The sequence below is a fragment of the Pezoporus occidentalis genome, unplaced genomic scaffold (genome assembly GCF_034315485.1).
Source record: "Pezoporus occidentalis ecotype Australia unplaced genomic scaffold, CSIRO_AGI_Poc_V1 ctg36, whole genome shotgun sequence".
Classification (NCBI taxonomy): Eukaryota; Metazoa; Chordata; class Aves; order Psittaciformes; family Psittacidae; genus Pezoporus; species Pezoporus occidentalis.
In genome coordinates this window covers 3,642,599-3,669,758 of record NW_026915591.1, presented here as the reverse complement: position 1 = coordinate 3,669,758, position 27,160 = coordinate 3,642,599, and the positions used below count along the sequence as shown (strand labels likewise).

Here is a 27,160-nt window from a genome sequence, read left to right as displayed (position 1 = left end):
GAAATGTAAATAAAATTCATTCAATTGGAAGTTTAAAGGATACAGAAACAATGTACAACTACCAATGTGAAATTGAAATGTAATTAGCTCCCTCCGTCCTGGATGTTCCTGTTACTGATCTGCACGACAGCTTTCTCAAAAAACAGTGTTGAAGACCTGACCTGAACTAGAACATATCAGTGTATTTTGTAACTAAGTCAAGAGGGTAAGGAGATCAGCATTCCAGATTTAAAGTCAATTATTACTGCTTCTCTGTGCTAATGCAAGAGGATGTTAATTTCAGAAATTAAAAGGGTTTTCTATGGCTTCAGTAGAGATCTAAATCTTTCAGTATTAAAGTGCTAAACATATCAGGGATTTGGCACTAAGATCTGGCACTCTTTGAAATGAAAATACTTATGATAGATTTAAGTGTTCCAACAACATACTTCCACAGTAACTAGATGAAGTTTAAATGTGCTGACAGCAATGCACAGCAGCAGGTTAAGTCTAGAGGAAGAATGTTGATTGCTTCAGTTCAGCAGCAGCTGAAAACCCTAGCTCTCGTAGTAGAATTATGAAAAGCAAAAGCTGAATGCTCAAATAAAATGGACTCTCAGTTTTAAACCAAGTATCACCATAATGTGGATAAAATAACATCTGGAGTAAACCTGCTGACTTGCCAGATGTTCTCATTATTCCTAATTATAATTACTATAATTACTATTATAGTACTGCTTTTCAGAAGTACTGAGCATCAGTCCATTGCACAGAACTGACATGAGCAAGCAAATTAAGCAAAAGTAGTACAAAACCCATTAGATGTCTGGACACAACATGCACCATATCTAAAATCCAGGGTGAGGCATGCTCAAAATTTGATTCTTTGAGGGATATTCCAATACAGTGCATGTGGTATGACAGTAAGCAGCACTGATAGCGGCATACATGGAACATGCATCAGGAATGTTCTGAATCATGAAAAACTCAGACTGCAGCATGCTCAGCAAGTATCACTAGCGAGCAGTGCACTATTAGTGTAAAACTGATAAACTCTGAGCTGATCTTAAAGCACAAGTCACCAAATAAGGATTATAAGAGAAGTCAGACTAGGTATTTTTGTTGGGTTTGCTGATTTTTACCACAATAGTTTTTACTTTAAAGCTTAGAACCCTAAAACTAGCTGTACTGCCAAGTGAGAGCACAGTTGGCCTGCAGGATAACCCAGCTAAGGGGATTCTAGGACATCTTGCAAGGTACTTAGCACCCAACGTGTTTCTGTTGGGATGACTCTAGAAACCCACTAACCATCATGTGAAAATTGTGCCACGCATTACTGGTGCAGCCAACTGTAGCACCTAAACAGTACAGTTTCTTTAATGCATGGTGAAAAGCCATTTCATTGCTCTCAAAAAGAATTCAGACAGGCAGAAGGACAGACCACAGAAAATCATCACATGATCCCATGACAAATGCTTAAGGCCTCGAAGGGATCTATCTCTCAAGATGCCCTGGCATTAAGTGGAAGAACTGGTTTAGTGACTCAGAGGGAAAAGGCAGGGACTACTCATTCACCAACACCCATTCCTAGAGCATTTTAAGCTGTGCTGTGACATTTCAGGTAGTTATTAGAACTGTTTGTTTTCTGCATGTGAATTCTGCATTTGAAATTCTTGCCTATTCCCAAAGCAGAAGTTTTCTGACATGGTGATGTTTGTTCATGAGAAATGATCCACATGAGGCAGGAAGAAAGATTTACTAGAAAATAAGTAGTTATTTGAAGCCACAGAGAAGGAAAGGAGACACAATTTAAGGTAATGTTTCATTGGAACCGTTTGGTTTTACCTGAGTTTTTCATGGGGAAATCGGTCTTCCTTTGCACTGTTGAAGGCAGCTCATTTATTCGCAAAGACAACTGGCGTTTAAAAGGAGACATCTTTTGGCTAAGGGCAGGGAAGCCCCTGAAAGACCCTTGCCTGGCAAGCTGTTCTATAGGGGCATGCCTCCGTGGAATAGCGTGGGGATTGCTCATTTCTTTATCCAGAGAGGCAGCAACTTCAGCAGTAGGAGAGGTTGGTGAGCCAGAAGAGGGGGCAGTATTGTTTGGTGCAGCACCTGGTGCTACTGTTTTCACTTCTGTTTCAACTGCTGGAGGAAATAGGGTGAGGTTAGAAGAGTAAAGCAAAGTAGTGTTCAACTGCCTGCCACTAGTCCCATTTGTTTTGATAAGAAAAAATGTGGGAATTTGCATAACTAGTGCTCTTCTAAATGAGTTCCTAATATCACAGCAGAAAAAACACTTCTGTATACCCTCACTGTCTTTACTATGTCACTTTACACACATCCAGTCTCCAAAGCAAAACTTCCTGAGGCTAGCTACTTCCTGAAAATGCTGGCCTTATGTATGTATTCCTTCTAGCTATTCCTGAGACCCCCAGTTTGAGAAACACTTGAAATTAATTTATGACAAAGACTGAAAAGTGTATTGTGTGTTTGAGACCTTTACTACTGCCTCATACAGAACTATGGCCAAAGTACTACTACAAACTGCATTAAGTGACTTAGGGTGACATAGCTCAGCAGCAGCAGGGAAAAGAACCCAGCTCTAGGACCTTCTTTTGAAGGTCACCCTCCTAGCCCTGCAGAATCAGCAGCAACAGCCAAACACACTGCACAAGCTTCAGCAGGCCAAAGCAGGAGCAGCATTTAACAGGTTAAGCTGTATTCAGTGCTCAGACTGCAGCTCCCCAGCACCTCCAGAAAACACATTTATAGATAGATGGAAGTGGGCTGAAAGGTCGGTCCAGCCTTTGAGCTGACAGGCCTTGCTAACACCAGGTACATTTACAGTGAGCTCCTGTGTCACTTCTTTAAGCTGTATTTACATAAATGGTAAATGTATTTATAAATGGTAAATGTATTTATAAATGGTAGCATCACAGCTGAGTTTAGCTGTAACATTACCACCCAATCACTAGCTGGTTGCACTGCAAACTTCCCCAACTTAAAGTCAGCTGCTTCATTTTGCAGGGTTTTGCACAGCACCACGATGCTCCTGTCAGCCAGACCTAACGGCAGAAATGTAGGATTAAGCCTAGTTTAACTCATGACACTTATGATTGAAAGAATAATGGGGATTCTTCCATCTCTAGGAAAACTCTCTCTCACTCATGTTGTAATTGGATTGGCTTTGGGGGCAATAAACACAGCTCATCAACACATCAGGAGAAGGATAAATCTCACTATCCTGGTGTGAACTCCTATTTTACTTACATTGCTTTCCAAACATTTCAGGAAAAAGAATGACTTTTTGTTGACACATCAACAGAATAACTGGAAGTCTGGTAAGGAGAAGAGTCACACTAGAGATTTCTGAGGAGCTGGAATGGTAGGAGGAACTAATTATGTTGTCTTGCAAGCTTCAGTACCCATGAGTTGCAGCTGCTCGTTCAAGTGAAACTTTTCTAATCAGTCTTTCTTGGAAAGGATTTCACACACCTTCATTGAGTCAAGACTTTGACTCATGCCCTCAAGTAACAAAGGCCTTGTGTTTAAGCTTCATTTAGCACATTCTAAAACTAATGTATGGGAACAAGCAGATGGATGATGAAAACGAAGATCAACGTTTCACAATCGAGTGGCGACATAAAACTTGCTGTGGAACCCGCTGAAACAGAAGTTCAACTCCACTGTAAAGAGGGCTATGAGCAATATTTATAATACTTAACATTTTGTTAGCTGTAGAACTTCACTACTTGTAATAAAACTTGAGTAATAAGTTCAACTTTCACTTGAATTTTAGAACACTAAATGGTTTCTTAAATGGCTAAGAAGTAAAACCGAACTCCTCTCAAATCAGTTAGTTACTAGTTTTGAGTGTAATTACCAGGGCATCAGTTATGGGTTTTATGGGGGGTGAGGATGTTGCTTTAGCTTTTTTTTTTTTGAAAGCACACTGTGATTGATCTGTTCTTCCCTCATGCAATATAGCTCTATACATACACTTTGTAACCTGTCTTGAAAATAAAAATATATTATTTTCTAAGAAAATTCCATATAATTTTCTGTTCGTTTACCATAAGATTTAGACTACAATGTCTGGCTAACTTGCTATACTTTTACAACATCTTTCTAGTACAGCTTTTTAGTATGTTCTACGGTGATCTCTGCCATAAAGCAGGCTGACAAAACAAAGCAGAAGCAGATTTAATATATGAAGTCACTTGTACTTTTTTCTATAGGAGATGTGGGAAAATGCACCACAAGTAAATCTGGGAGCATTTTTCATCCTGTGAAGTGACAAGTGTCTGGGCATACGATTTGTACATAAGGAGGTTAAAGAAGGGGAATGTTGCAAGGATGTTAAGCCTCAGCCCTTGCACAGGCTCCAGTTCACCTCAGTGCTGGTTTTGCTCACTATGGAGGATTGTTTTAAGTTGCATCCCGTACCTTTAGCATCCGGCATCTGTCTCATAATTTCCTCTCTCTCTGCTTGTTCAGTAGCTGTAGTGACCCTGAATGACCCCTCTCTAGTGAATGTGGTTCTGCTGGCATCAAAGGTGGCAGTCACTCCACACTCCTTCTCTCGCTTCTGCTTTCGCTCCAGGCATGCTGCAAATGCACAGCCCACGGCATGACTCAACCTTTCCCCCTGTACAAGACAACATTGCATCATACAGTAACTGGAACAGAAACATACATGTGCTTCAAGCATTGCAATGTGACAACCTGCTTTTGCAAGAGGAATCTAATTAAGGCATTAGAGAACTACTGTAACTGGCCACCTTTTGTATGGCTCTAAAATTAAACCTGTAATATAAAGATTCCCAACTACTCAGGCACAAGCAGTGTTCAAGAAGGCCACCCAGAAATGAAAAGGATTGTTGGATAATCTATTTAGTTCAGCTGCTACTAAGGTGCTAGGGCAATAACCTGTCCATTGGGACTTAACACCCACTTAAGATGTGGCTTCATAAGAGTTAGTTTCTGAACAAATGTATCCAGAGGCAAGGGATCAGTGCAGGCAGGTTAAGTGGTATTCTCAGATGAAGGAAGTTTACAGAGGGCACAGGGAGACACCACCCTTAGTGCAAGAGTGAAAACTAAAAGCACAGTGGTGACTGCTTACACCTTTTAATGACCATGACCAAATGCAGAAGTTAGCACTGAGAGTGCCTTCTGAAAAGCACTTCCATTATTAATCAGTGAGGTCTAAAGGATCCACTACCCAATAGCTGCAATAGGGAAAGGAAATTCAGACTGGAGGAAGTCCAGCAATTCAGCTGATATAGTGGCTACAGTTGAGTAAGAGGCGCTGTTACTACCAGTAGCTCAACTCATCTATTGTAATCAGGAAGTGAATTGACTTCTTATTCAGAGAGGAAAATAGAAAAGATCCAGCTCTAACATAAGTCTAGCTGGGAATGTCTAACTTCATTGTTTCTCTTTAAAGAACAATGATAAATTGTCAAGTACAATTGCTTTGAGCATGCAGCTATGTGGAGTTCATGCAAGAATTCTGCATGAGGTTTCAAGTGTTTTGTATAGCATAGGCAGGAGTCAACAAAAAGCAGAATGAGGAAAAGGTCCAATCACAGAATCAAATAACAGCAAGAGACTGATGGAGGTAACTTACTTTCAAACCTTCTACTGGAAAAATCTCTATCACTTCAAAACAAACAGGATGCTAATTAAATGCAGTTTAGCCTCATCTCTTTAACGTTCACATGACTTTCCATTCAAGATAACGTTCGCATACAAGAGGCTGCATTCATAACCAGTCTGTATTTATACACTATGATTTTATCCTAGAAAAACTGTCATTATGTTTCAGGTTTTTTCTGTATACATTTTCAAATGAGAATATCTTCCGTCTATTTTTAAAAGAGTAGTTCCCTTCTGCTAGAGATATCTGAGGCTGACTGCATTCCTGTTATATACATGCTAGGCACCACTTCTTTCCACAAGATGACACCACGAAGGGATATCAAGTAATTCAAATACAAAGAATTAGAACTAAAATAATTTTCAAGGACTAAGTAATATTTTAGCTGACATCAAAACATGTATTCTAGGCACTTAATTTTTCTGAGCATAACTTCCAGCTAGTAGCTGGAAGAGCTGGACACATACACATTAAACTTACCGTGTCCTTTACAGCCATAAAGCAGTGGCATATCCAGCGTCTCGTTGTGCCATCTCGACAGATGTATGAGAATGCCCGGTCGAAGTTCCTATCTGGTGCGCAGAAAGAAACCTTCTCTATTGTCTGATCGACTATAAGATCCTAAAGGGGAAAAAAATCCCCCCGCCCCCAATAAAAGAAATGTGAGGAAACATGGAGAAACACTTGAACAAATCATTTTCAGTGTTAAATGCAAGAAGATGAGTTATAGTACAAAGAGGGTAACCTGATGTGACTGTGTCAGTGAATTCACCATTCAGAATCTATTCCTATTATGAAAAAACAAGGACAGATGACATTTTCCACCAGCTGCTTTTGGTAGAAGTGTGCCAAGGCACCACGTAAGAATTCAGGGAGCCAAACAATTCCTAAGGTCTCTCCTCTAGATTATGGAACTCTTGGTTTTGTTTTATTTTATTTTTACAGCAGCTCCAGAAGTCTTGCAATCAAAAAATATTTACTGTGGTTAACCACAATGCTGAAACTTATAGGAGAGATCTTCAAGTGTGACAAGTTCTAGCACATGCTACAGAAAGACTAAAAGCTGATCTGCCAATTAGCTAAGCAGGGATGCAGGGATGCAGGCAGAAAAGCACCAGCAGCACTGTTATGGAGTCTTGAGTGACATGGTCTAGTGCAAGGTGTCCCTGCCCATGGCAGAGCAGCTGGAACAGATGATCTTAAGGTCCTTTCCAACCCTAACTATTCTATCATTCTATGATTTAGAATTCCATGATTTGTTCCCATAGACTGATGTGAGAAGTGTTTCTAAAAAGCAAATAGTTAAGAACTATGCCATCTTTGTTAAAAATGGCATTTCAATATTTTCTTGGTTATTTTGGTTGGTGGTTAGTACATTCTCATGTATTCGACCACCAGGAGGCAACAGTATATTCTCTTTTTAAGTTCTATACTTTTAACAACCTTCAGGGTCTGCACAACTCATCAAAATTCAATTTTAAAAGATAAGATATACATAGCAACATTTCTAAAAATAATACATGTATTATTATTTTTAAATGAGGCAATCAGTAGACTGAATGCACCCACTGGTATGTTTGTATTAGAAACTGAATTCTTATGAGACGGTAAGTTTAGCGCTGATGAAACCATAACACCGTAACAGCAGTCACAGAGCAGGTATCCAACAGGCAGTCATACTGCAAAGGGATACGAATTGTTCTGTATGTGTTTCACAATGTTGGCTTGCAGAAATCATCTTTTAGGTTGACAAAAGTATGGGTTAAATGACATGAATATGAAGCTGAATTAATTTCAGATTACTGGAAGTTAAAATTGTGCCAACAGCCATGACATCTTTTAAAATACTATTACACTTACAGAGACACACCTAAGGCTTTTATTTCTAATTGTCTACATCAAGGTAAAAGCAAGAATTCTTTGCTATTACTTGCACACAGGCACCCTGGTGGTACATACTCTGCTATTTCACAATTAAAAAAAAATAATGCTAAAACAATCTAGAATGATGCTACAAATACATTAGTCTTCCACTTCAGACCAACATCTTAGATATTAGAATTAGAAATCACAAACTTCATACCCAGTTACTATTCAGTTTGAGTCTGAAGGCACAACATACCCTATTTCACTTTTGGAAACTAGCTCTTGTTCACTCAGAACCATTCTAGGATTTGGCTGCCCTGAAAATTATATTGATTAACATGAGTTTGCCCATGTATTTACTATTGCAGCCCTCTGCAGTGGCGCAGAACAAAGTCAAGGGACTTTGAGAAGTTCAACATCAACAGAACATTACTGGGGAAAAAAAAAAGGTTCTTCCAGTAAATGCAACAAAAAATATTCCAAGCTTGTGCTACCTGTCACATTTTATGGAATGTTTTGAGAGTAGTGTGGAATTAAGTGGAGAAAAAAATTAGCAGGCATACATACATTTACAAAGCAAGAAATGATTAAACTAATTATATACTTCAGTCTTCCTTTCAAATACCAACATTTGCATTAACATAAAGATTGGTGTCCCTTTAAAGTTATGGTACATATATTATTATAGAGGGATTTAAAACTTTTGTCCAGGGAAATCTAACCTTTGTTTTCTCATCTACGACTCTGAGTCCATCCGCTGAAACCCACAGGACTGCTTTAACAGCTTTCTTTCCAGACTTCCAAAAAAAAGAAAAGAAAAGGAAAGAAAAAAACAAAACAGTTTTAGCCCAACAGCATCAGATCTCCACCCGCTTCCCCTTTGAAAAGCCGTAATATTAAGTGTAGATGAAGTCCACGGTCAGTAGGGTACCCAGAGCCAAATAGTCAATCCAAGTTGCAAAACATTCAGAGAACCAAACCAAAGCCAGTGATTTCAGAAACAGCACATTGTGGGGATGGGAAAAGGGCACAGCACAGGTGGAGGCAAAAACAAGGTGTACATCCACTGACAGTAAAGAATTCAAGACTGACCAAGTGGGTGAAGAATTCCACTAGAGAGTCAGACGACACTAATTCATAAGGAGTTACACCACAGGTAGCTTCTTCAGCACAAGTTTAAACATACAAAAATTCTTACCTGGTATTTCCACCAGCCCTACCCTCTTCCCCAATAGTTGCATGGCAGAATCATGGCATCACCTTAAACCAGTGTTGAAAGCACCCAAAAATCATCAGTTACTATGTTATATATAACTATATATATAACTATATATATGTTATATATAAGCTTAATGCCACGATAAATCATCCAAACATGTTCCACTATTTATTAAGAGCTAAATGTCACATCTTGGAAGAGAAGCACAAAAGTATTATTTCTTAGCCATTTGGTGTGTATCTGGAAAAAGCAATGGTGCGTGGCCGGCTGATGCAGCGAGGAGCGGTCTGGACTTTATCCAAGATTTGACTGTGGGAACTTTCAGCTGCCACAAGCTGAGGCTAAGTAAAAGTGGGAAACACAGGAAGGCTTCAGGAGCCATTTAAACTACAGATTCTTCCTAGACTGTTTACTTTTTAAGGGAAAATTACAGAAAAGAGTATAAACACTTAACACAATATTCTTCTGAAACTAATTCATTCAATAGAAAATAGGTACAAGATGTCCATGCAATTTTACCGGTTGTTACAGAGAACTACTACTAGAAAAATTGTTTTTTAAAGTGTTACTTTAATTCACAAACCCCATACTTTAAGCCAGCTAATAAATTATTCTCCTCATAATGTTTTTTCAATCACTGGGTTTACATAGTTTATGGCTACTAATGGCACCCACCATAGACCACTGCACGGAGTGGAGAGAGCAACAACAATAAAAAAGATGAGGGGGTATCTGCTAGTGGCTTCATGCAAGAACTGCAATTATTTTGTTTTTATTTTTTAGTAGTTCACTGCTGATGTATAAAATTTATATTCATATGGCAAGAAATGGAGCAAGGACATTCCAGCATAAGCTACCACATGTTCCAAGTCTGCAACACCGATTTTAACCCTGTAAGAATGAAATATCTTGGAGGAAAAAGTCTCCTGTTATATCACATTTGTTTCATTCTCAGAGAAAGCACTGAATGTGAAGAAAATGGGCCTGGCAGAACTTGTGTTGAGTTTTGGGGAGGAACTATCCATCTGTCCCAGTTTCAAAGCAGCAATGACACCCTGAGCATTTTCAAAAAGCTTGGTGAGAACAGATAATGGCACTGACTTGTACGGAAGAGTGATTAAAAGAGAAAAGAGAGCAAATAAGCACAGCATGAAAGGAAGCATGAAAGCAAGCACTTCCAGAAGCAAGTTTCCAAATGTCCATCCAGCCTGCTGGATACCCCAGAGAAGGTTTAAAGTAAAACTGACATGTTCTGGAATGCCCATAACTTTCACAAAGGAAGATGTACTTAAATTTGCCATCATATGTATGAAAAAATATTGCAGCCTTTAAAGTCACTTCTAAATTTTGGTCCTAAAGGCAGTAAATATCAATATCCACAGAACATAATGTGTATCTTCAATGCTCAGCTAGCTTCCATAGCCTGAAAGTCCCTATTAATCCCCAAAACAAATGATTTGTAGAAGTCTGTCTCCTTGAACTGTTTTAAAAAGGAGTACCAGTTTCTTATACGATATTGTCTTAAAGTCTTTATTCAAGAAAATACAATCAAGACAAGACAATGCCTGCAGGTAACTGGCTTAGATTATCATCATTAGGAAGACAGTTATATGTCCTTCCCCAGCAAACAATTAAAAACTTGTTTCTGTGGAAATACGCAACTGTTCCTCAAGTTTGTATTAAAGTCAAGTTTAGTTGTGCTGGGTACTTCATAAAGCAGTATTCAGCAGAGCTACTCCTCACCTGCTGTTTCATCAAATGAGGATGTAGAAACAGCTAAGACATGGAATTTCATGTTTCTCAGAATAAAATGAAAAGGCTGAAGGGCTAAATCCTCCTCTCCCACTGAAAATGCAGGTTTCCTCAAACAAGACAATGAAACATGGGTTTGCTACACCAAGAGAAAAACTAAACACGCTTTGCTCCCCCCAATTCCTTCTTCTAGATTTATGGTGGATACAGCACTTAGAAGGGGTAAGTCCTTACAGTCTTTATCCCAAACGTGTATCTTCTACCGTTGGGCAACATAATTTTCCTATCTACTCAATCCTCAGCTTATCTGTGCCTACATACTTCTTCAAATCAGTTCATATTGGATATGCAAACCAAAGTACTGCTCCATTATGGGTGGGAAATTACCAAGTTAATTGTGATTACAAAATAGATATGAGCACTTGTACTCCTGGCACACACCGGACAAAGATCAGACTGGATGCAAGATACTGCACGGGAAATGAACCCCTATCACAGGCATTCACAGCCTACCACAGCAGGATAGCGCAGGATCACAGCCTGTCTAATAAGCACTGCAAGGTATGTGACTCCAAACAACATTATTCAAAGCAAATAGCCAATATCCATTGGAACAGTGGGTCTTAAATGTTGCTACCAAGCGACTTGTCTAGACACACATATCAGTAACTTGTCTTCATATTCAAGAGCTTTTGGATGACAGCACTGCTGGAGTAGAGCCATGTGTGGTACTGACTCCTGGGAGCCTGATTTGTCACTGCTGAGTCAGCCCCAATAGAAATCTTGCTGCTCAGTACTTAGGAGGTCAGTAATCTGTGTCATTATGAAATTTGTTATCTGGACCAATTCCAGAGTCCTCAGAGGTTTTCAGGAGGGCAGGGGAGGCATCAGTCCTCACAGACTGAAAATAAAGCAGGACCACTGCAGGATGGGCACGAGGGAAACATCTCTGACAAGCTGGCAATGCCCTAGAGATGGGCAACCACAAGAAAAAAAAAAGACAAGGTAAGTAGCACTTATAAGGTGGGAAATGAAGTTTTAAGGATACCAGGGCAAAATTAAAGTTTCCCCAAAATGCATTTTGTAAATACTTCTAAATTGTTTCTAATCTTTTTGCCTAGTTTATGCTATCCTTGGACTTCAAAACAGCTGTATCTGGAGTCTGAGGCATATATAAAGAAAATTCTTCATTTCAGATTGTATAAAATATTGTGTGACAAGAAATGCATGCATTCAGTGGAAGCAAAACATGAAAGATCATCGAATCTGTACTACTATTCATTACAACAGAAAAGCTTTAGTCTTAAAATACGAAGAGCTGCCTAAAAAGGCAGTTGATTTGGTTATGCTGCATATGCTATGCAAAATAAACTGCAGAAGCCTAACCTGGAACGATTAACAGACTTCTCATTTTTATTTAAAGTAAAAAAGAAAGTATTTCCAATACTAAATACTTGACATTTCTAAACAGAAACCTGTCAGATTTACCTTTTAGGGGGAGAAAAATATGGACAGAGAAAGCAGCAAATCTGTCTAGACTGACTCTTTGATAGCTGCTAGCGGGTTTGAAGCAGCTCTGCAGTTTGGAACATTAAATTAATCCCAAAGCAAAGCATCTGCAGGGAAATTATAGATGAAGAGCCAAAAGATATTAGAGTTATCAGTATTTATCAATTATTAATAATAGAACAGCTGTCGCTTTTTTTGCTGTTTTCCCCAGACTTGGGTTAACATTGTAGGGCAAAGCTGTAATAAAGGCACTGCCATACTGATGCTGTGGGGATATCTAAATACTAAGGATATAATTGGTTTCAGTGCTAATTAATGAAACTTCACAGGCTGAAGCAGTAGATCGCTCTTTGGTGAAATATTATAACAAAAGACAAAGCAAATCTACAAGACTGTGGTAAAGTACCAGACTTCATAAAAGAGCAACTAAGATGTAATAGGGAAGTTGGAATGTTTAATAGATAAAAATCTGGTTTTCATTTTTTTAATTAAGTGCTCTGCAAATATCTGTCCTTTTATATCTTTGCTTTCTCATGTACCCTAACATAAGTTAATAACAATAGGCAGAAAGAGAACCAACATATCTGATCAGGCTGAGGTACTGCTTTAAACAAACTAAGTAGTATTTAGCATTTTTGGTTGTGAAGCGAATGGCATGTTTTGACTCCAGTCTCTATAAACTCCTGCTCTGGAATTTCATTTGCATATACGAATGATCTAGTTAATCTGGCAGATCTCCCACCCATGGTATTTTGGCCCTAAAAGAAAAGAAATTAAAAATTAAGAGCCTCTTACTTTACCATCATGACACTTCAGATGGGTGCTTTCACAGATCATAGAAAAAAAAAACTGAATTGGGGAAACAGCTGACCCTGTATGACATGCATCCCTATCTGAGTGAAAGGCGAAAAAAAGCCACAAAACTCATTTACTCCCTAAGCAGAGCCAAAACAAATCTGTGACCAGAGAATAATATGCTCCAAAAGACTTTCATATGGATGGAACTTACAAACCTGTTAGTTTCTATTTAAGACAAGATCCATTTTATAAAAAGATACTTCAGAAGCCGTATCTTAGACTAACTCTATACAAAAACTAAATGAAAACATTTTACAGGAATTTTAAATGCAGAGGTAGGGCGCAGATGAGAGGTAAGAGAGAGAGAGCTCTTTAAGAGGTTTATATGTACTGCCTACCGTATCTAAGACACTGTCCTCAATGATGGAACAGTGAATTTCTTGGTTATTAAGTTGAGTTGCAGTTAGAAAAACACAGTAGGTAAACACCTGGTCTCATCTTCATATACCTTTGAATTAGGATTGTGCTCAAAAAAGAAAGTTTTAAGAGATAGTAAGAGTAGGCACACTGCTTTCTCCCAACACTAACATTTGAAGGTCAACTCATGGTGCCAGGCAGTCAATCATGAAGCACGCACAGGGCACAGGACCCACCTGCTCTGTATGTATTTGCCCAGGTGATGCAGGCTGGCACAAGTTTAAGGGTTTAAAAGGTAAAATCACATTTTTTTTAAGGAAGACCAAATAACTTCAGAACACCAGATTTCCAATACAGCCCATATGGATTTAAGTTTCTGTTTCAGGTTGCTTTTTTAACCATATTCTTTGCTTGATCAACGTATTTCCAAGTCGGTTTTAGCAGCAAATATTCTGAAATGGATTAGGGGACTCTCAACACCCTGATTTTATGACAGTGCTATACCAGGGATGTAACTCCTTATAGTGCAAGCACAAACAAGGCATTAAACTTACTTTTCCAAAGAAGCCTTTGAAGAACTTCCTTTCCTGGAGGAACAGGGGGGACAAGTCGAGCGCTATTACTGTGGGTAGCTAAAATGTCCCAGGGTTTCAAACCAACAAGCACACACAAGAATAGGGTTCGGAGGGAAAGGAAGGGGTTTTTAGAGTTATCCATGAGAAGGTGCGACAGGCAAACGCGAAAATAATCCCATGAAAATGCAGATCAAAGGGCACGCACACAATTCTAATCAACTACTGCCCTGAAATTGGTGGAAAGAAGAGAACCTTAGCCCCAATTTCATGCAAAGTTGTTACTTTATTTTCACTCTTCCTTGTTTAGTCCCTTTTAGTTAGGTTATAAACCAAACTTGGCAGCAGATACGGTGGTAAAACAATAAAAATACTGTATGGGCTCTTGTGAAATGCAGACTTCTAACTCCAGAATTATAGTCAAGTTTGCTCTACCCTGATCACTTTTCCCCCCAGGCAAATGCTTTGTAAACTGGAGAAGCATGTACGGCTGGTATAAAGCAGTGTTAAACACTGCTTCATTTTATTCCTTTTATTTGTTGCTCTGGTTTACATGTTACTCCTACACTTCACATCTTATGCAGTCTTCTCTGTACAGTGAGGAATTTCACATTACCTTGCAGTACAACTAAAACAGGAGTGAGATCCTTTTCTCTTTCATTCTCTCTAAACCTTGGAAGGCTTTATACAATGTTTATACAAATACTAGATAGTCATTCTACAACTCAATTGATAGGCTGAACAGACCCTTTAAACTCAGCTTGGACAGGGACAGACAGCTAAGAGGGTGCAAAGATACTAAAAGTTGAACTACAACTCCCCAGATTTCTTCAGCCTGGAAGCAATTATACCGATTGCCCAATTCACATTACAATAAAGGCAGCACACAGCTGTAAGCATATTTGCACGCAGTTCAGTTTACTGGCTTGCTTTTGTTACCAGACAATGAAAACTGCAAGATCTGAACCAATCTCTTGAGAGAACACTTCAGCAAGCCCTGGCGCTCTGCGAGCACAGCCACATGCTGCACTGCGTTGGAGGAAGCTGACAGGAAGCATATTGCTGCTCCTGCTATCTTTCCAAATTGTTTCACTTGTAAGAAAGCTGTGGCATAGTACTAATAGTGAGGAGGTGGAGAATTGCAGATGAGACTGTCTTTGTGACAGCCCCTGACCCCAAATTAACATTGTGCAATTCCAACCTGTGGATTGCTGATAACAATACTACATTAAAAATATTGTTACAAGTATCCTGAGGCAGTGTCTCAAGAACTGATTGCTAAACAAGTTTATATTTAAAACAAAGCTATGGTTCTGACGCAAGCCAACAAAAGCCAGGAAACACAAAGTTAAGAAGGGAGTGTCAATCTCGACTTTGCATTTCCTGATTTCTGTTGCTGTGTACCTCTCTGCCTGATGTCCATCCATGGAACTTCTTACCAATCATCTGTAATATATTTATGGCAACTCAGACACTGTATAAAGAACATCCCTTTCGTTCAGTCAGCTTAAAGCTTAGTTTTTAGAGGCAGGAATGATTATGTATTTGAACAGCATACTCTGAAAACTAGGAGGAAAAACTAATGGATTAATCACAGTTTTGTGTACATAATGAGCAGGGGTTGGATGCTGCTGCCAAGTTGAGCAATGAGTATTGCATTAGACTAAATAACAGCCTTTAAAGACAGCAAAAGCTCAGAGATTCACCAGAAGCTACCTCATTTTTAGGTGATGGTTAATTTTGCTCTCAGCAAAATGCTTGTTAAACAAGATTATTTTTTTTTAATAAACTAGACAAGGTTAATGGAAAAGGCATCATGCAAAATGGGTTTTAAACAACACTAAGTTAGTGTAGTTTAGAGATAACTAATGCATGTTTTAAAATATTAAACTGTCTCTTTACCTGCTAAAACAAGAACATATATTAAAACAAATGCATCATTTAAAACAAAAAGTGGCAAGTTAGAAACCAATACAAGCTACAGCTGATTTAAAATCAAAACATGACATTAGAGAGTATAATTTGCCTTTATATAATGTTCCCATACCTGAGTCAAATACACTTACAGGGCCCTCACAAAGTTCCTTTCCAGTTTGTGCTAAATATTTTAAATTCAGTGAAATGGTTCTGAAGAAATCAGAGCTTAGCATAAAAATACAAGGATCCTACCAGATATGAAACATTCACAGTCAGCAATACATCCCTACTAAGGAAAAATGCAAGCTCCATTGGTAATATAAACCCACGCTAATAATAGACTGATGGCTGAATACATGGGTTTCTAATCTACGAGACTGCAGTGGCATTTCATTAGACAGAAGACAGGGACATAACTCAGGTTTGTCTTCATTCATTCTAAGCAATATTGCAAACTGCACGTTATAGTATTGTTGGTGTGCTATATAACAACAATATAATATAGATGAGTGATTCTCTGGCTAAAAGCGGCTTCTTTTACTCAGCTGTCAATTAAACAATGCCTGAATAAAATGCTCACCATCATATGGTTTCAAGTTTTGTGAGACGCAATGCTCAAAACCAATTACCACACATTAAATGAGCAGGCAACAAAGAAAACCTGAAAGGTTATTTCCCCAAATAAAGAAACAAAGATTTGTTTGCATCTTTTCTTTCAAAAAGCAAAGAAGAAATTAAACTATTGCTAAACCCAAGATTACCACTGTTCTATGTTCTTCTTGACAAATCCCATAAAATGTTTTAAAAATTCATTAGTCAACCCTAAAAAAAGAACAGACTTAAGCTCCCCAAATGAATTGCCAACTGTTGGAGAGGAATAATTAAGAGGAAAAAAAAGTATCTATTAAATAAAGACAGAACTTCATTTTCAGAAGCTATAAGATACACGTTCTTGAACTATTCTTATTTTTATCGACTAGATTTATAAAACCTGCATGCTTCCTGCAGAGAAAAACAATAAAGATTAAACTACAAGAAGATTAAACTACATTTTGATGTAGTTTAACCATATGAAAAGTGAAGTCCAATTTTCCTAAGCTAGTATTCCATTTGGAGCTCTGCAGCTCAAAACTGTAATTCTTTCAAGACCAAGGAAGCCCATCAAATAACCAGATACTGTGAATCCAAGAGACTACCAAAAGAACAAGTTGGTTTCTTATCAAATTCCTTGCATGCTGAAACATCAGCTAGTCATTTGGCTTTTGCTAAGTAAGAAAGCATACTGTACAGAAAAGACCTTTCAGTAATGGTAGAGTCCTAAAAAGCGCCCCCAGTTTAAAACCTACATACTGGGGGTGGTAGGCAGAGGTTGAGTTGCAGTGAGCAGCTCCAAATGAGCCTTGGATCTGACAGAGTTTAGCAACTCGCTTGCACAAAGTAGTTTCAGTAATCTGAATCTTCCTCTTGGGGATAAATGAGAATTTCACCTCTGGTTCTGAACTTCCAACACTGACAAAGGAGGCAATGCACACAGCAAGAGATGCACACTTGCATCCTATTTATATAAAGACATCAAAACCTTCAAACAGCAGAAGAAATCAAAATTAGCTGAGGAAAAACACTGAATTTATGACAATGGGTAAACCAATGTAATCCACAATTTGGAACAATGACATAGCATAGAATAGGGAAATGAAATTATTTACTTCCAGAAAAAGCACTGTAGAAGTCAGATATCCAAGTCTGACATTTGAATCAATAATTCAGGTTATCAAGAATCACAATTCTGGAATTATCCAGGTTCCAGAAGAAACTGGGTGCTTCATTTTTACTGTCTTATTATTTACGTGCTTAGCTACACTTAGCTGCCCTGTAGGCTTAAAGTTTATTAAAAAAAAAACAAACCAAACTGTCGTGGTTTAAACAAATAAACAAATAGAAAAACGAACAAACTAGAAAACAACTACAGCACAGCTCCCCAGGGAAGAGAATGAGAGAACCTGCAAAGTAGATACTGCAGTGCTATTTGGTGTGCCAATAGAAAGTGTTCTAATAGAACAAAAACCAGAATGGGACAAAAACGGATGCAATTCATTATGTGGTCAGTACTTGCACTTTCAGCTACATAAACTAAATCCATAGAATAAAGAAACTCATTTATATTTTGTGTGGCCCTTTTTAATAAATATCAATCACCAACCACTGCTGGACTGAATAGGAACAGATGGGATGCGGCTTTAACAGGTTGATATACATTAGCTGAGAGAGAAACAAGTGAAAAGACTTGATTTTAATCAGAGCACTAAACCAATTCAGAAACTTTGCAGCACAACAGAAGGCAGAAAAGATGACCTATAATCCTCTGTTGTGTGCTAGGAAGAAGGGAGGAACAGGTTTAATTGGAAGCCATTTGAGCTCTCACATTTGGTGAGGAAAAAGTGATGTCCAGTGGCAGATATCTTAAAGTTAGCAAAGGTGCAGTAGAAGTGTTTGATGTACTTTTACTTTTGAGTAATTCTGCTGAGCTGCAAGGATACAAGAGTTTCTTCCACTAACGACATCCTACAGAAAGTAGACACATCAGAAGTGATGCAAAGGATTGCAGATCTCTATCTCCACTCAAACTTCAAATTTTAATGTCCTTTCTGGTGCTCTCATCTATGCTGTTCTATCCTTACTTCCTTGATACACTAATCACTGCCTTTCCAGAGTTTGCTATTTCTGCAGGATTTGGTGATACTACTACTGCAGGAAAGAGATGAAAAGACCTCTTCAAATGAGCCACAGAAATACAAAGAGCTTTGAACGAGTGCCATGTACAGGAGCAAACGTTCACAGAAGCCAAACTAAGAGCAGCCCACTTCATGACATTATCAGAATTAGGTAGCCTTCAGGACACTTTGAGCAGATGCAAGCCAGATTATTGCATGCATGACTACAATGTTGCAGTGCATTAGAAAAAAGCAGCCTAAATCAAGTAATATTTTGTATAATAATGGTGAATTAAGTCACTATTAAAGTGGCAGGCAACAGAGGGAGAGAGAGGGAGAGGAAAAGAGAGAGAGGGAGAAAGAACTGTTAAAAAACAATGATTGAAGTCCCATGTGGGTACCAACTTAGTCTGAAAGGTCACAGAGGACTTTTACACATTTGTTTTGCGAATAGTTTCTGCAAGTAGAAAGAACAGTTGTAACTCTCTCCCTCTCATCATCAGATTAGCACATCCCCCTAACTGCAGCAGTGCTCTCAAACCTGCCAACTGTTCTAACATGGGTCAAAAGTTCAGTGTTCAGCTGGGGCACTGCTGCCAAATGGACTTTCTCAGTAACACTCACAACCCCAAAACCAACTTTTTCATGAAACAAATATACATACAGATTTCAGTCTCTTCACTGCATCTTCACAGATATGCATTCCTCTGGATTCATCCACTTCGACATGTCCCAAGTACTGCAGGAAAGAGAGGAGGAGAAGAAAAGCTTAATAGTAGCTCTTTAAACTCCCTGGGTTTAAAAATCCAATCTCTGAATTCGTCTCTACAGCTGAGATGACAGACATTAACAGCACTTAGCTAGCCTTCTTTTGAGACTTGTGTTTGATTGTTTGACTTTGTATTTATGAGGCACCAGAATCAATAGGAAAGAATAATACATCTAGAAATTCTGAGGGAAAGACACACTTTCCTTACTTGAGGAAAAAAAAAACTGACATGTAGAACTGCATGTTCCTGCTTATTCACAGCATGAGTTTTACTCACTTTTTTGTACTAGCAGAGCATGAAAACCTCAAGTTAATATACAGATGAATGTGAATAAATTATTTTAAATAACAGTATATTTAGTATAAAAAAAAATAAATTATACTACATAGCAAGATAACCAAATATATTTGAATGTTCACGTCCAAATAGAATAAATTCCAATGTTGCAAACAAAGCATCCTTCTCCTCCCCACTTCTCCTTTTTAAAAATTGTAAACCAAAATTGTTTATCTTCATTACAACACTAGGCTCTTAACGTGGTCACTGAAACATTCATCATTCTGATAAAAAGTTTTTAAAAACATCACTTTTCTGTATATTCTTCTATGTAGCAAGCACTAGTTCAAATAAAATAGCAAAGCAACAGTGAATAGAAACTGCACATTTCAAAGCTTTTAAATTAGTAGCCCAGAATAATACTAGCCTACAGAGAAAGCAATCACTGTAGTGCTCAGGGTACTGTAGATAGTTTCATTTTATATTCTGCAGGGAAAAAAGCCCTCTAAGTTGTCCAATCTCTCCTCACCTTTTCCAATCATAGTTCTTTTTGATAGGGGAAGGAAATGCTCTCTAAAACATCTATATTCTTATTCAAAGTACTTAACTCCTGAAGACAACCGTAACAACTACTAAATTTTCTGAATCTTTGTAAAAAGCAGTCTCACCCCAATTTATATGGCATTAAATGCTGAACTGCAAACAATTCTTACATATTCTAGACTAGCTACAGTGAAGAAATGGTTTTAAAACATCATAATCAATACTGGTGTCACTTAATGCAGTGGTAAACCTAGGTTAAGTAATCTACTGAGAAGTCCCACTCCATCACAGAATATTCTGTCATAAGTTATCTGAAATCTCCCAATATTTGTTTCATTCAATAGGATGCCATACTTAACTAGATGGACAATAAAGGTTTCATGATCTAAGACCATACTGAAGCTCTCTATCTGAAGAACAAATGATTCAGCGAAAAGGACAAACTAGGACTGTTTTAAAGATTTATTAAAAATTTCATAATCAATTTTTTTTCATGCAATGAAAGAAGCTCCAAACAGGAGACTACATATCACCCTACGTATCATTAAACTGCTAAAAGATTTAAAAGATCTTAAGTCAGAGAGGGCTTTAACATTAAATCTCCCTTTGCGGCATTTTTAAAACAAAGTAAATCTGGATGGAACAATTCTGCAGGAATTTCATTTAAAACACTCTTCACAGCTGTAGAACAGCTTGAAAAATGGCATAGAAACTAGAAGGTAAATAAAAGAGATCTGACACTTTAATGCTGGAGCTGCCAAAACAGCAACTGTACTCCCTCAGCTAAGCTTGCTGAACACTTGCCAAGATGTTCATTTCTCCAGAACATACACTAACTAGAAAATTTTAATCCTAAAAATATACAAATAGTAACAACTAAACATGTATTTACTATGCATCTAAAAGTACATATTTGTATCAACAGCTATAGCAGATGGATCTTTGGTTCTGCTGTGACACCTCTGGAAATACCAGAGATGCAGAAATTCTGCGGTTGTGCATATCTGTCACGGGAATTTTGGGGTTTAGCAATTTAGGAAAGTTTGTCAACTTCTTTTTATAAAGGGAAGGATATAGACAGGAACAAAGCTCAGTTTTATGAAGGACAGAGAGACATATGTATGGAATGAGCCATCTAGTTTGCATGACCATTAAGCATCATACAAGTATAAGGAAACTTTCAGATTTCCAGAGCTATCTGCATATCTCATTTACCCCAGTGCACACAAAATGTTTCCAAGTGAAGATCCAAACCATTCAGTCCCTGTACTTGGCAACCTGCCTTTTGCTTGGAAAAGGGAGAAGCAGAGCAGGGTAAATATTGCCGCATGTCACACTCCAAAACAGACAACCATTTTCCCCTGTGTTGCCAAACCTCTATTCAAGTCCCATGCTCCAACCTTCAGCAATCAGTCATGCCACTGCTGCTAGAGACAGCAAGTTCAGCCGCAGTTTTCAATAGTGCTTCCACTCCAGTGAATGGGGACATTATTGCACATATCAAGTGCATCTACGCACCCCAAAGGGGTACAATCCACAGACCTCATTGAGCATCAATCAATTCTGAATTATAAAAGAAATTACACTGCTACACAATACTTCTTTATGATACAGAGGACAAAAGGTGCTTTGTTTGTACTTTCACTTTACACTTTAAGCCCTTCATAAAAAAACCTTGTTCTTCCCATTGCACTATTTTTGCAATAGCCAGAAGCTATTTGCTATCAGGATCAGTGGCCTTGCGCATTTTACAGGCAGCGTCAAAAATCTTCTTTTTTTTTTCCTAGGGTGTTAATTCCTTATAGGTACCAATGTATTTTTAAGTTTCTTTCTTGTAAAAATAACTTTCAACTGTATAATCAGAATACTGTAATCCTCTTTTTTTAGCAGTGTTTCTTGCTTTAGCCAAGCAGCAGGTCCCATTTCAAGACTTAAGGCTTATTTCTAAAAAAGAGGCTGCATGGAAACCACTTTAAAAAGCAGATAAGCGAATCACAACACTTCTGTATAAAACCTGTCAGGATATCTGAAAGGAACTTCCCTTTCTAACCAAAGGAGAAAAAAATACACTGTGAAATGCCTGGGCAGCAATTTGGCCTATATAAGTAATATCTCATGCAAATCCATTCAAGGCCAGGCTGGATGGGGCTTTGAGCAACCATGGTAGGGGAGGTAAGGACACCTTCCACTTAATGATCTTTAAAGTTCCTTCCAACCCAGACCATTCTGTGATGATTCTATAGCACATTACCACAAACACACTCAAGGACTGGGACACCTATACTGAGTGCACAAAATCTGTGTGAACTGCTTAAGCTGTACAGTGGTGGCTGATGAGTTTGCAGAACAGTAAGGAAGAGGGCACCCAAGAAAAGAGCAGTCCTTGTTGCAAGGATCACTGCAGCTAGCATTCCTGGAGAAAGCGAGTACTTTTCCATCATGAAAGTGCACATAGTAGGAATGCAATATTAATATTGAATGCATTCCTACTTAATTTCCATAGCAACCAATGAATGATAGTCATGACATCAGCAGTTCTCAGATGTTCTATAAGAGATTTAAGTGTTATACTAGAAATTAACCATCAATGCTTTTTACATAAAGCTAAAATCCTCGTGGGCAGAGTTCCACATACAAAGTAACATAAAATAAGACCTCTAATCCAAATAAAACACTTCAGGGGTTCTCCAACAGCCCCTAAACATAAACATTTTTAAACAGAAGTACTGCTTATATTAACATTTCCAGGAAAAAAATAAAAAGAGGTGATGGTAGAGAAAGTAAGCAAAAACTCTACTGCTCTTCTCCTCTGAGCTTTATGTTCTTGTTCACAGATGGTGGTGTTCAGTATCATTTTCAAGTCAAACAGAAAGTGCTCAGCACAGAAACAAGTTAAACTGCCACATAGCAAAATGCCCTTAGAACTTGAGAAGTGCTTGGGAATATTTAGTCTTTTCCAACATTTTAAACTTTTCCCAACTTCATCTAAAAATGAACAACTTATATTATCATATCAAGTGGTTCTGGTGAAGCTGTCCTAACTGCCTTCCCCCAAATATATGCCACTGAAATTGCTCCTAAGAGAACATTAAGTGGTGATGTATCAGGTCAGAAACAAAACAGAAATACTATCCACGTCCTAGTACAAGAAATACTGCCCTGACATTTGTTCTTCATTTTCTTTCACAAATACTCAGCTAACTCAGTTTTCAAAATTTCAAAGTTCAACAATAATAGCTGGCAAGGAGAAAGATCCTTCACCAGAATTCCTTCCACCTGGACAATTCAGTGGAGCCAGTTTTATTATCCACAATTCAGTGGAGCCAGTTCAAGCCTGGTAATATGCTATTACAGTCTCTCTTCCAAACTGACACAGCTACACAAATCACTGAAGTTTCCTATCAGCAGATGTTCACATACCCCGTTTTGTTTGCAGAAATAGATTAAGTTCTTCAGATGACATCTGAAACTAGACAGATGCAGAAAAAGAGCTCGCTAAGTCTTGGCCAAGGTGTCCTGTTCTAGGGAACTAGCTGCCATAGACAGAAGCACAGCACCCTTTCCCTGATATTTCTCCTAAAGCCAAGCTACATTCTTCTTTCCTCCTCTGTGTAAGTACTATTTATATTATTGGTATTATTTGTAACAGTAATCTGTAACAGTAAGACCAACTACTTGGCATCTTCATATATACATTTACTTCCGGAATATTCCTCAAGAATTAAAGCCTGAGCTCCATTTTCACAGTGAAATGCTGTCTTGAAACTATACATAAGCTTAAATCCAAAAAGCCTGGATACGTCTTAAAGCTGAGCTACTTTTACACTGACTTCTGAAAGATTTACAATCCAATGTTCAATTACTTTATTCCTTTTCTCTCTCACACCCATGCTCCTCCTTTATAATTTATCAGTTTGAAACAGATGTTTGCTTAGACAGAGCTGCAGAAGCACAGACAAACTCTATAATTAAGCATCAACAAATTAAGCTTAATTTTGCTAAAGGTTAATTATGATGCTACCCATGTCCTTAGGGTCCAACTTCTTCCACTTCCCTAAGTCACCAGAAAATGTCTCATCAATCTGTTAAACTCCCCAAACCAGGAGCTGTTAAAAGCCTATGACTGCTAAATGTCCCTGAATAGTGTAAGTCAAAAGAATCTGACTCTAGAAACTAAGCAGTATTGATACCAGTAGTTCTCCATGTTTGTTCACATCACACCCAGCTAAAAGTCACACTGTGCACTTCACTCACTGGTTCTTGTATTATATGTATCAATATGAACAAGCATTTCCAGTTAGAACTTTTGAATATGAAATAGCAAAGCTCAATCCCAGATACACAAATGCTATATTCTCCATCTTCCCACAAATCCCTAAAACATGGTAGAGAGGCACTTTCCTCAAGGCATGGTCTACTTTCACATCTACATCAGAGAAGTCAGCCTTGAAGTATTATGACACAGCTGCAACCGGAGATCAATAGGGTAGACCTACTCTGTAGCTTAAATGCCTCACTGTTAGAAAGGGAGGTTGTTTTGCTGAGCTGTTGTTAATGTCTGTCCTAAATTTCCCCTGATGAGGCTTAAACCCACCATTTCATTTCTTCCAGCCCCTTTACATGTATGTGCTGTTAGACGTAGGTTTTCATCATTCACTCCAGTGTGCCATTCCTACTTTTCCAGGAATTCAGCATTAGTAAATAAATTGAAAATCTTCTTTTTTAAAAAATATTAAAAGAAAATCAAGTGTTGATAGCACAAAGTTTTAAAACACACTGCACAGGCACACACTGCATCTCTTCTTCATGTTCTGCAAAAAATACCATTTCCGTTTATGACACTGGAAATTCCATAATTTAAAAAAAAAAACAACAAATCAACCAAAATTAAAAAGCATAACCCAATGAGAACTTTCTTATTTCCAACACCCAAATTACATTCCAAATAAATATTTCTGCAAGGACATCAAAATAATTTTTATGGCTTTAAACATTAATAGTCGTATCTTTAAAACAACTTGAAGTTTACTATGCAATTTAAGAAATTTGACATTGGTCAAGGACAGGAGTTTTGAAAACTGAGTAAGCTTCATTTAAAACTTCTTGTTCGCAAGGCTACCAAAACAAAGGATTGGACCCAAGTGTGAAAAGTTTAAAGATTAGGAATTGCACTACATTACTTTTAATTGTGCACAGGAATATATTGGAGGCAAGTCTCACACCTCCTGTTATAATCATCATTCTTTTATAATTAGCTGTCTTCAAGCTTTTTTAGTGTGGTGTAAAATACTGCAGGGTTTTAAAAATACCTTTGCTTGCTGCTGGTTAGCATTCAACAGGAGTGGTTATTGTGCATTGCTAACATCAATTCATGCCTTAAGAGGTAGGGATTTGTAGTGTTTAAGGTGCAAGGCTGTGCAACATTTCAGAAATCAGCAGCTTTGTCACATTAACTTCTTAAAAATACTTAACATAGTTTCCAAAGACTATTCAAGCATCTCAAGCTTTCAGAGTCAAAAATATCACATGGCTGACTTAAAGGTATTTCAGCATCAACATGCTGGTAAACTCTTTCCCAGCTACTATTATTTCAAGTTAGAAGTGCATTTAACACTAAATAAAAGCCACAGTTACCTGTGATGTGTACCAGTCTTTCTTACCTGGAGGAAGAAAATGGCATTCAAGCTGTATTTATAAACTGATTAAAAATAAGAACTTATTTTTAATATGAGAATTATAAATTTGACATCAAGCAATAAAGTTCATTGTTAATTCTGAAATTAAGAGGACAACTGGGCAGCTATGAGTAGGGCAGAGCACACCGCAAAGTGACAGGAATAGCCTATTTCCTGCTGATAGTGGTTTCAGCAGGGCCATGAATAGCCTAACGACGTAACACACTGCTGGGTCACAGGGACCCCAGAGATGAGAACTGACATTTGCAAGGCCCAGTGAGGGTACTCTACAGGGCTCAGCACACGTTGTTCTCCTTCCGTCTCTGCTTTAATACAGGGCAATAGAGTGTCCTCCAAACATCCCCACCAAAGCAAGGACTGGGTAGGAAATGGTTAAAGAGTATTTACTCTGAAAAGTCAATTCTTTTGGGTGCGAATGTACAACTGTAGCCATGCAATTTTTATTGGCCACCACTAACACAGAAATCAAAATTCAGTGGAAAGGCTAACTGACATGATAGCAGACACTCAGCAGCAAATCCTGGACTTCAGATTCAAAAACATAAATGTGGTTTGTTACTTTTGCACAAGGACTTTTCTCACTGATATCTTAGTCTTCCAATTGGAATAAATGCAATAAAAATTGCAAGTAAGCTTTCAGGCTACAGGCAACAGTAGCCTTAGATCATTAGCGTCAAAAGAGACCATCAAAACCATGAAAGTGACAGAAAAAAACTAATTAAATTGATTCAAGATCTATACAACTGTGGCATCTTTTAGAACTACAGGCAGCAATCAGCTGTTAATATTCTGTTTATCACAACTGGTTGGTTACAACTTGCAAATGTTTGGTTTGTTTAGTTAAGTAGTGGGAAATGACCTTATTTTTCTTATACAAATTTCACAGGCCAGTTACTCTAAAGTGCATTTGTATGAGTAAAACCTACTTATCCAGGGGGACATCTGAAAAAGCATTTCAGACAAAAGAAGCCCTAGTGTCAAATATTTTAAGTCATTAAAACACAGAACAGCCGCATGTTCTCAGTGAGGTAGTGTCTGGAGCAAGAAAACAAGTTTGAAAATGTGTACATCAATGAACTCCAGTTTTTGCAATTGTGATGTATAAAGACTACATAGAAATAAATTATTGCACTGATAAGTACGGCTGTAATATCTGTTAGTATAACCTCCTTCTGAATAGTTTTAAACACAATGTCTCCATGTAAGTCCCTTGTACATTACATGTATCTTGCAGAGTTTTCCTCTCAGAGCGAAGATTCACTACCGAAACACAGCAGTTTAGTTTGTTAAGAAAATGGAAGAGAATTCACACCTGAAAATATACTTCTGCACAGCTTTTCCAGCAGCTGTAACAGTGTCACATTTAACAACAGGGCAACTCTGTGTGCATTTATAAAAGCTGCAATGCCTCCATGCCATAAAAGTTAAGAAAGCAATACCACTTTGTTCCCGATGGAACAGCAAAAGCCT

General features: G+C 38.0%; 2 protein-coding genes across 16 annotated transcripts in view; one reads left to right on the top strand and one right to left on the bottom strand.

The window, feature by feature from the left end:
* The window catches only part of PAPLN (papilin, proteoglycan like sulfated glycoprotein), a 62,022-nt gene extending 58,654 nt beyond the window's left edge, over window positions 1-3,368 (top strand). Inside the window, exon 29 of the mRNA XM_062630793.1 lies at window positions 3,274-3,368. The gene's annotated coding sequence lies outside the window, so the exon portion shown is untranslated. The remainder of the gene's footprint in view (window positions 1-3,273) is intronic.
* Window positions 1-27,160, bottom strand: part of NUMB (NUMB endocytic adaptor protein) — a 98,736-nt gene that overhangs the window by 4,802 nt on the left and 66,774 nt on the right. For 5 of the 15 annotated variants that reach the window (XM_062630803.1, XM_062630801.1, XM_062630809.1 and 2 more), the window contains exons 3-8: window positions 19,070-19,144; window positions 13,760-13,837; window positions 8,233-8,307; window positions 6,125-6,265; window positions 4,429-4,630; window positions 1,825-2,127 (exon numbers count right to left, since the gene is read on the bottom strand). In XM_062630803.1, coding sequence (XP_062486787.1) covers window positions 1,825-2,127; window positions 4,429-4,630; window positions 6,125-6,265; window positions 8,233-8,307; window positions 13,760-13,837; window positions 19,070-19,144 — 874 coding nt within the window. The remainder of the gene's footprint in view (window positions 1-1,824; window positions 2,128-4,428; window positions 4,631-6,124; window positions 6,266-8,232; window positions 8,308-13,759; window positions 13,838-19,069; window positions 19,145-27,160) is intronic. The other 10 variants (XM_062630804.1, XM_062630810.1, XM_062630806.1 and 7 more) reach the window with 6 other exon arrangements.